The following is an 11,072-nucleotide window of genomic DNA, read 5'->3' as shown; positions in this document are numbered from 1 at the left end:
TAGTCAGCGGATGGCACAAAATACGTAAGGACACGCCCCACCTCCTCCATTGTTATGTGTTTGTGTATTGCCAAGATCATGCTGGATTAAAGATCCGCTTTTTTGCAGATTCAAAGTGTGCTGCCTCCTTCTTCTCTTGTTCATTGCCGGGATTGCTTTGTCCCTTCATGTGTGCCTGCACTTTTTGTTTTGCCATATGCTCTTGTTGAGCTGAACTTTTAAGTTGTTACTACAGTCGGTGACCGGAGACTGTATAGTGATCCTCGTTGGACTACTTGGAGCCATGCCCCCCTTTCTTTCTACTTAAGATATTCCTACTCTTAGGAATATTGTTTGGATCCATAAGTAGGACATGTGGGCTGTGCTTACTGAACTCTCTTTCTATACCCCAGTGGAAGAGACCTCTTTTGGATCTCACAACAAAATAGAAACTCTGAATTTGTAGTAATGGGGTTAACTTGCTGATAAATGAGTGATTATTTTAACCTGCAAATATGCAAAGACTTCCAATACCATCTTATGCTTCTCATGTAAATGGTAATTTGGACTATAATTTAGCCAGAACTGAGCTCCACTATGTGAATATGGCAAATCCTCACAAAAAGCTAGCAGCAGTGCCCATAAGTTTTATATAGGAATCTGTCCCGCACCACCTCGGCCGCTGGCGGTGCGAGAGGAACTTGAGCTAATACATATAACACATGACCTGGGATTTTTAATGGCCATGGGATTGCCATATATATATATATATATATATATATATATATATATATATATATATATATATACGGTGTTATGCAGCAAAAGGGCATTATAAGGCTCTGGCCCTGACATTGCAGTAGTAAATATTATTTTCATATTGTAAACAATATAGTATAGGGACTTTGCAAATCATTCTGTCGGTTTGTTTATAAACTAAGCATATAGAACATAGTGAATATACATAGGAACTTAACTTACAAATAGGATCTAAATTAGACAGAGCAATACATTTACTTTGCCAAGTTTTAACAGCTGAATAATAGTTAGGCATATTACATTCTTAACCCTTAGGGATTATTGAAATCGGGTAGTGAATTTTGCTTGTAAGCATATTTAACACCCCTAGATACCATGATATGTCAAATGGCGCGGGAGAATGATCCATTTCCCCATGGCAAACCGCAAGGCATACAGCGACTCACTCATAGTCACGTATTTTGATAATGTTGAGTCCACAGCACCCCCTCATGACCCCGGGGCATCCACTCAGACACAGTTCTTGTAAAGGATGAAGTAAGCGATCCTGTTGCGCCTGGAGGGCCCCATGAGCATGGTGCATTAATAAATAGTCCCTGCATACCTTTATTGTTGTCATGGCCATGTTTTATCTTTGTGGCTTGGTTCGCGATCACCACCAACTCGCGATCCCCCTGGTGCGTTGCAGGCATGCAGGGGGGCAAGCTAAGAAGGTTCAACTGGTAAATATCCCCTGCAGGCTGTGGACCGGGTTGTGCAGCCTTACCGGGTCCTAAGGGTAGGCCGCTCCCCCGGATCTGTGATTGCAGCGGCAAAGCTTCCTTCTGAGCTGTCGGCGGAATTTTCTGCATAAGATGAAGGAGGTCCTGTTCTGATGGAGCCTTGGCTATTAAGTGCTGAAACAATGCTTCTATTTTAAACATTGCCTGGTCTAGCTTTGTTAAGGTTATGTCGTTCCTCATGTCTGTTGTAGTGGTCGTCATTTTCCTTTTCAGTGGTCTGGTATAAGCTATAGGCCGTCTCTGCCAGGAAAGTCAAATGAATGCTGAAATAAGATCAAAGTAGTAAGATGGGTTTATCCTAAGTTTGGTTCTGGTTGAACACCCTGGGTATCCGGGGGGGGGGGGACGCTGCCTGTGTGATCACCGCTAGTACAGGCCACAGTTGTCCATTTCCAACCCTGGAAATTGCTTAGGAACACAGATTATATTGTGTCAATGTCAGATGCTGTATGTGTGAGTTGATATTAAGTGGTTTATAACCCACTCTCCCAGAGCTCCAGAAAGTGCGACTACACAGAGCCATTGCTTGGACACGCCCCCTAAAATCCTTCTTTTTAAATAAAGATAGCAAGAGAACAAAGAAAATTTGATAGTAGGAGTAAATTAGAAAGTTGCTTAAAATTGCATGCTCTATCTAAATCATGAAATAATTTTTTTTTGTTTTAGTATCCCTTTAATGCACCTTCAGCCTTATTGCAGTTGTCCTGGTGCACCTTTAGGTTAGCATGTGAGCAAAAGTCCAAAAAGGCTTTTGTAGCGCTCCCCATAGAAGGAAGTTAGAGCAGTCGCATAATCCAATCTCCAGGTGTTAACGCACTTGAGTCTTTTACTTGCGTGCTAACATTTTACTTTCAACTTGTAATACTAGTGCAAACATAGGAGCTCTCAACAATGCTAATATTTTTGTGCTCCACTTGTAATCTAGCCCAATATGAGGTATGATCCCAGGGGAAAAAAAAACTGATGTTAATGAATGTTCTGCATTTTAATATAAAAACATACTGTTGAAAGATTGTGTTGGGTTTTAGCTTTTTTCTAGATCTTGTAATAGACTTAATAATCCTTTTTTTCCATAAACATTTCCTTGCACAGAACTTGGAATGTTCATTTAATGATAAGGAAGCACTGAAACTGAATTTAACTAAATACTATATTCTACCTGGAGAACAAAATATAGCAGCTTCGGTGGCAAATGATGGTCCTGTTTCTGTTGGATTTGCAGCAGATGAAGACTTTATGTTCTACAGTGAAGGTAATTAAAAAAAATAATAATAATAATGTAAATGTCCATGTTACCATAGAGTTGGAATCCCAGTTATCATAGTGGCATGATATTATAGAAAATTAGGTATTAAATATAACCATTTCCTATGGGTCTTTTAAAGAATTGATAGCCTCAAGTCTCTGTTATCAATGATAATATTACATGATGCCCACTTAATAAGCTATTCGATTAAAAAAAAAAAAAAAATTCAACTAATGTTTTTTTTTTTTTTAAAATAATCTTTTACACAAATGGTAGAAGAGTTTATAAACTAAGAATAGTCACTAGCTTTTTCCAATCAAGCAACAATTGGTTTGATTAAAGAACCTAGGAAGCAAGAATAATACCTACCCATATCTGAGTTGGATTTCAAGGAATGATAAAAAAAACTAATACTAATAATATTATTATTACATTTCTTTCCAATAAATATATACAAAATTAATGAATTGTGTTAATGGCAAAGGGAAAATAAAATAATTTTTTATCTACCATAAACAAAACAAACAAAAAAAAACAAACAATAAAGTTGATCTTACATGATTTTCACATTTAGCTAGTGAAGAATTTGGTATCTTATTTGTGTGTGCTCTGTCATTTAGACTGTCAAAAGATGAGACTACAAAAAAATCAAGTTTATTGGAAATAAAACAAACATGGAGTGCAAGTGGAAAAGACAGCATACTATCTTTTTAGCAGCAAAATCTCCAAATTAAGAGCACATCATTTAATTTTCAAATTATCACGAAGCAATTACTTAAAGGGACATAAAACAGGTTGAGAGTTGTGCATACCCTAAAAGGGCTCATTAATTAAAAATAGTTTGCATAAAAAAATTGTTTAAAAATTGCTGGCAAGTATTTTAAAATAATTTTCAAAAATAAGCAAAATGAATTACATAGCTAATCTACCTGGAGAAGCCAATTCCACCCACCCCCCTTATCAGTATTTAGACACAGGCATTGTATTTCAACTGAGTTCATAGCTTCTAGGCATGCTCCAACAGATAATCTCTATGCACTTTTGCATTCTACCAAAACAACAATAGATATATATATATACAGCCATAGAAGGAAATGTGTGGGGGGGAGTTAGAGCGTTACAATTCAGAAATAAAAAAAAAAAGGGTTAATGGCGAGGCACTGCAGAATAAATTTGCAGGTAAAGTAATGAAAGTACATATTATATTTTGTCTCTATTCCAACTTATTTTATGTCCCTTTAAAAAACATTTTTACGCACATGGGTAATCCTGTTACATTTCCGTATAAGGTCTGATAGATTACAATTAAAAAGAAAACTATTATCTGTCCTCAGTAGTATGTGAACTTGTGACACCCATCATTGGTATCAGAAACACAAAAAAATACAAACAACCCCCCAACAGTAAAACCCACCACCAACAAAACCAGCCCACCAAATAAAACCCTAACTAAAAAAACCTAAGCTCCCCATTGCCCTGAAAAGGGCATTTGGGTGGGCATTGCCCTTAAAAGGGCATTAGCTCTATTGCGGCCCAAAGCCCTAACCTAAAAATAAAACCCACCCAATAAACCCTTAAAAAAAACCTAACACTAACCCCTGAAGATCCACTTACAGTTTTGAAGATCCGACATCCATCCTCAACGAACCCGGGAGAAGTCCTCATCGAAGTGGCAAGATGTCCTCAACGAAGCCGGGAGAAGTCTTCATCCAAGCCGAGAGTGGTCCTCCAGAAGGGCATAAGTCTTCATCCAGACAGCATCTTCTATCTTCATCCATCTGGCGTGGAGCGACTCCATCTTCAAGACATCCGGCGCGGAGCATCCGCTTCCAACGAAGTCTTCTTCCAGAATGAATATCTCTTTAAGTGACGTCATCCAAGATGGCGTCTCTTAGATTCAGATTGGCTGATATAATTCTATCAGCCAATTGGAATTAAGGTTGAAAAAATCCTATTGGCTGATGCAATCAGCCAATAGGATTGAACTTCAATCCTATTGGCTGATCCAATCAGCCAGTAGGATTGAGCTAGCATTCTATTGGCTGATTGGAAAAGCCAATAGAATGCGAGCTCAATCCTATTGGCTGATTGATTAAAATTAGAATGGAAGAAGTCTTCGTTGGAAGAGGATGCTCTGCGCCGGATGTCTTAAAGATGGAGCTGCTCCGCACCGGATGGATAAAGATAGAAGATGCCATCTGGATGAAGACTTCTGCCCGTCTGGAGGACCACTTCTTCGTTGAGGATGGATGTCGGATCTTCAAAACTGTAAGTGGATCTTCAGGGGTTAGTGTTAGGTTTTTTTAAGGGTTTATTGGGTGGGTTTTCATTTTAGGTTAGGGCTTTGGGCTGCAATATAGCTAAATGCCCTTTTAAGGGCAATTCCCATCCAAATGCCCTTTTCAAGGCAATGGGGAGCTTAGGTTTCTTTAGTTAGGGTTTTATTTGGGGGGTTGGTTGTGTGGGTGGTGGGTTTTACTGTTGGGGGGTTGTTTGTATTCTTTTACAGGTAAAAGAGCTGATTTCTTTGGGGCAATGCCCCGCAAAAGGCCATTTTAAGGGCTATTGGTAGTTTAGTTTAGGCTGGGGGGGTTATTTTGCGGGGGCTTTTTTATTTTGATAGGGCTATTATAATAGGTGTTATTAGTTTAAATATCTTGTAATTTGTTTTTTATTCTGTGTAATTTAGTGGGGGGGTTTTGTAATTTAGGTAATTGTATTTAATGTATTTAATTGTATTTAATTAAGGTAATTTATTTAATTGTAGTGTAGTGTTAAGTGTTAGTGTAACTTAGGTTAGGTTTTATTTTACAGGTCAATTTGTATTTATTTTAGCTAGGTAGTTAGTAAATAGTTAATAACTATTTAGTAACTATTCTATCTAGTTAAAATAAATACAAGCTTGCCTGTAAAATAAAAATAAACCCTAAGCTAGCTACAATGTAACTATTAGTTATATTGTAGCTAGCTTAGGGTTTATTTTATAGGTAAATATTTATTTTTAAATAGGAATTATTTAGTTATTAATAGTAGGTTTTCTTTAGATTTATTTTAATTATATTTAAGTTAGGAGGTGTTAGGGTTAGGGTTAGACTGAGGTTTAGGGGTTAATAACTTTAGTATAGTGGCGGCGACGTTGGGGGCGGCAGATTAGGGGTTAATAAATGTAGATGGGTGGCGGAGATGTTAGGGGCGGCAGATTAGGGGTTAATAATATTTAACTAGTGTTTGTGAGGCGGGAGTGTGGCAGTTTAGGGGTTAATATGTTTATTATAGTGGTGGCGATGTCCGAAGCTGCAGATTAGGGGTTAATAAATATAATGTAGGTATCGGCGATGTCGGGGGTGGCAGATTAGGGGTTAATAAGTGTAAGATTAGGGGTGTTTAGACTCGGGCTCATGTTAGGGTGTTAGGTGTAAACATAAATTTTATTTCCCCATAGGAATCAATGGGGCTGCGTTACTGAGCTTTATGCTGCTTTATTGCAGGTGTTAAACTTTTTCTCAGCCGGCTCTCCCCATTGATGTCTATAGGGAAATTGTGCACGAGCACATACAACCAGCTCACCGCTGACTTAAGCAGTGCTGGTATTGGAGTGCGGTATGGAGCACAATTTTGCTCTACGCTCACTTCTTGCCTTTTGACGCTTGGTTTCTGAAAACCTGTAATACCAGCGCTGTATGTAAGTGAGCTGTAACAATAACGTGCAAGTTAGCAATGCACCCCTCATAATGCAAAACTCGTAATCTAGCCGAAAGATTTTAACTATGTATTTACTGTAAATATTTCACATTTGCTAATGTGAATATGCTATGTTGTTTGTGCGATGGGTGTTTATTTTTTTTCAACAATTTTTTTCCATTAACTTTTATGGGAATTGGGAAAATGGAATGGAGTTTGCACGATCTCGGGTATTAGGTTTTTTTTTTCTCCATTGATTTATATGGTATAATACATGAACACGCACATTTAAAATTAAGCTAGGTTTTTCACGCTATGTGGGTTAACGCTACTGCAAAAACTTGTAATATGAATGCAACCTGACTAGCGCAAAAAGCTTAACTCTAGTGGAGTTTTTGCGATTGCAGGGGGAAAATAGCGCGCCACTTGTAATCTAGCCCATTATTTTTATTGTAAGACATGATAAAAATGAAAAAATTGAAAGAGATAAATGTTTAGTACACAGTGATATTTTAAAACAAAAATGGAAGAGATTTAGTTGCATTAAGGGCCAAACAGTTTAAGCCTAGGAATACGTCAAGGTCTCTTCCCACCTGGGTTCCTAACCAGCAGCCACACAAAGCACGCTTTTAAACAAACAGAGAACCAACAGGGGTTACACAGGCCTTACGGTATACCACAGGCCTTGTGGTATATTTAAAAGCAAAAAAATGGATGAGGTAGTTGCATTTGGCCCCAAATGTTTTAAGCCCAGGACCACAAAAGCCTGTGTCACTCAAGCGAAGACTTTTTACATTCAACTTGTAATATGAGTGCAAGAATAAGAGCACTTCTGATTTCATTTGAGCAGTGTTAATGCTCAATAGCACGTTTATTTTTGCACTCATCTCAATAGAGTGTTTTGGTGTATTGTTATTTTTGGAGTTTGATCCATAGTAAATTTTAATGGTTGAATTTAAAAGACTTAAGATAACTTTTTTATTTTCCTAATAAAAAAAGACCAATGAGACTCCCTGCATTTTTTTTTGTAAGGCTAATTTTTTATGCACACACTGTCTAATAATAGAATTGATGGAGTTTTCTGAATAAGCCAGTGGTGCACAAAATATACACTTCTAGTATGCTTTGGTGTGTGTCAATTTAAACAATTTTAATGTAATCTTTTTTTTGTTAACACGTAAATAGTGCTGCGTTATGTGCATAATGAAACTGTTTTGAATTTAATGTCAATTTCCGTTATGGATTAGGAAATATAATGCATGTTTACGGATTAGAGCAGCATTTTAAGAACTTTTATTTTTATCGGAATATGTTGATCATAAAATATATAGATCACCTCACAGAATACTCTCAACAAAGTCCCCCTCCCACATATCAAAATATCAGAAAACTCCCAATAACTTAGTAGTAATCCTGATTCATTACCTTTGTTAACCTATCAGTATTATGAAATAGTGAGGTGAGGTAAATATGCAATTTAATTATGAAAGTGTTATTGTTTAAAATAAGTGATTGGAGTTCAGTAGCTAATTTAAATCTGTTCCTAATTGGCCACAGCAGATGTGATAACAATGTTCAAGAGTATTTTCAAGGAATATGTAGGCATTTAGACCTGAGATGTGCAAGATAAAAAAAATTGGTACTTCCGAAATTTGTGTTTAGTTAAAAATAAAATTTTTGTTTAAAGGGACAGTCAATACCAGAATTTTTGTTGTTTATAAAGAAAGATAATCCCTTTATAACCCATTCCCCAGTTTTGCATAACCAACACAGTTATAATAATACACATTTTACCTCTGTAATTACCTTGTATCTAAGTTTCTGTTGACTGCCCCCTTATTTCAGTTCTTTTGACAGACTTGCATTTTACCCAATCAGTGCTCACTCCTAGGTCACTTCACGTGCATAAGCTCAATGTTATCTATATAAAACACATGAACTAATGCCCTCTAGTGGTCAAAATGCATTCAGATTAGAGGCAGTCTTCAAGGTCTAAGAAATTAGCATATTAACCTCCTAGGTTTAGCTTTTAACTAAGAATACCAAGAGAACAAAGCAAAATTGGTGATAAAAGTAAATTTGGAAGTTGTTTAAAATTATATGGCCTATTTAAAACATGACTTGACTGTCCCTTTAAGTTAATTTTCGTTATCAATTTTTGTTAGAAATTTTTGCTGTAACTAAAATGTTCATTTTGAGCAACAGTGTAATTTTTGTCATTCTATGTAATTTTTAAACTTATTCTTTTATTTATACACCTAATATTTATGCACTGCATATTTGGTATACCTAAAACATTTAATTTACTAAAAACAATAAAACAAAAAACTTGTTTTTTTTAACAAAAATGTCCCTTTAAGAGACACTAAGGGCGCGATCCGATATACGGGGTAGTTTGCGGCGCAAGCGAGGGAACCCGCGTCGCCCGCAGTTTCAGCTCGCATCTCGAGCTATCCAATATACGGCGCCGTCAGATGCTAACGTGCCGTAAGTCGGATAAACCAGCGATGTCCAGAAATCTGCGCAAGTACAATTTTCTGGCGTCGCCAGTGACTTGCGCCACGTTAGAAACTGCCGGCGCCTACAAAACCTGACTAAAGTATGAAATCACCAGCACTGTCTAACACGCCTCCCTAACATAGCCCGACAAGTCTAACACGCCTCCCTAACATAGCCCGACACGTCTAACCCTCTATCCGCTATCCCCCCTCACTAGCCTAACAATAAAATATGTATTAACCCCTAAACCGCCGCTCCCAAACCCCGCCGCAGCACAATAAAGTTATTAACCCCTAAACTGCTGCCATCTATATTAAATCTATAACCCCCTAAAGTGAGCCCCTAACACCGCCACCATCTACCTTACCTACCCCCTAAAGTGAGCCCCTACCCCGCCGCTATCTATTTTAAAATTATTAACCCCTAATCCAATCCCCCTACCCCGCCGCCATCTATATTAAATTATTTAACCTCTAAAATACTAAACTATCCCTACCACTAAACCTAAGTCTAACCCTACAAATAGCCCTGAAAAGGGCTTTTTGCGTGGCATTGCCCCAAAGTAACAGCTCTTTTGCCAGCCCTTAAAAGGGCTTTTTGCGGGGCATGCCCCAAAGAATTCAGCTCTTTTGCCTACAATCTACATCCCCCTACACCGCGGCCACCTATAATAAATGTATTAACCCCTAATCTAATCCCCCTACATCACCGCCAGCTATATTAACTATATTAACCCTAATTATATTAGGGTTAATATAGTTAATATTGTTATTTTATTATATTATATATATATATATATATATATATATATATATATATATATATATTAAGTATAATAACCCTATCTAACTCTAACATCCTAACTAAACTCTTATTAAAATAAATCTAATATTAATATTATTAATTAAAATATTCCTATTTAAATCTAAACACTTACCTATAAAATAAACCCTAAGATAGCTACAATATAATTAATAATTACATTGTAGCTATGTTAGGGTTTATATTTATTTTACAGGTAAATTGTTAATTATTTTAACTAGTTATTAACTATTTAATAGCTACCTAGTTAAAATAATTACCCAATTACCTGTAAAATAAATCCTAACCTAAGTTACAAATACACCTACACTATCAATAAATTAAATAAACTACAAATATCTATCTAAAAATACAATTAAATAAACTAAACTAAATTACAAAAAAAACAAAACACTAAATTACAAAAAATAAAAAAAAGATTACAAGATTTTTAAGCTAATTACACCTATTCTAAGCCCCCTAATAAAATAATAAAGCCCCCCAAAATAAAAAAAATTCCCTACCCTGTTCTAAATTTAAAAAAGTTCAAAGCTCTTTTACCTTACCAGCCCTTAAAAGGGCTTTTTGTGGGGGCATGCCCCAAAGAAAACTGCTCTTTTGCCTTAAAAAAAAACACAATACCACCCCCCAACATTACAACCCACCACCCACATACCCCTAATCTAACCCAAACCCCCCTTAAATAAACCTAACACTACCCCCCTGAAGATTTCCCTACCTTATCTTCACCACGCCGGGCCGAACTCCTCATCCGATCCGGGTGATGTCTATCCAAGCGGTAAAGAAGAAATCTTCATCCCGGTGATGTTTTTATCCAAGCGGCAGCAAAGTCTTCTTCCATCCGCCAGCATCTTCCATCAAGCGGCATCTTCAATCTTCTCTCCACCGACACGGAGCATCCATCCCGGCCGATTTAAGGTAATTAAGGTAGAAAAATCTGATTGGCTGATTGAATCAGCCAATCAGATTCAAGTTCAATATGATTGGCTGATTGGTTCAGCCAATCGGATTGAACTTGAATCTGATTGGCTGATTCAATCAGCCAATCAGATTTTTCTACCTTAATTTGGATTGGCTGATAGAATCCTATCAGCCAATCGGAATTCGACGGACGCCATCTTGGATGACGTCATTTAACGGTACCTCATTCGTCGTTCAGTCGTCGGCCGGGATGGATGCTCCGCGTCGGAGGAGCGACGAATGAAGATTGAAGATGCCGCTTGATGGAAGATGCTGCCGGATGGAAGAAGACTTTGCTGCCTCTTGGATAAAGACATCGCCCCGGATCGGATGAGGAGTTCGGC

General features: G+C 37.3%; 1 protein-coding gene across 1 annotated transcript in view; it reads left to right on the top strand.

Moving 5' to 3' along the window:
- LOC128665145 (uncharacterized) overlaps positions 1–11,072 on the top strand; it is a 52,229-nt gene that overhangs the window by 15,556 nt on the left and 25,601 nt on the right. Inside the window, exon 6 of the mRNA XM_053719884.1 lies at positions 2,613–2,772. Coding sequence (XP_053575859.1) covers positions 2,613–2,772 — 160 coding nt within the window. The remainder of the gene's footprint in view (positions 1–2,612; positions 2,773–11,072) is intronic.

This window comes from Bombina bombina, chromosome 6, assembly GCF_027579735.1.
Source record: "Bombina bombina isolate aBomBom1 chromosome 6, aBomBom1.pri, whole genome shotgun sequence".
NCBI classification, from domain to species: domain Eukaryota; kingdom Metazoa; phylum Chordata; class Amphibia; order Anura; family Bombinatoridae; genus Bombina; species Bombina bombina.
The sequence above is the reverse complement of the archived record's forward strand: the minus strand, read 5'-3'. Positions and strand labels throughout refer to the sequence as shown.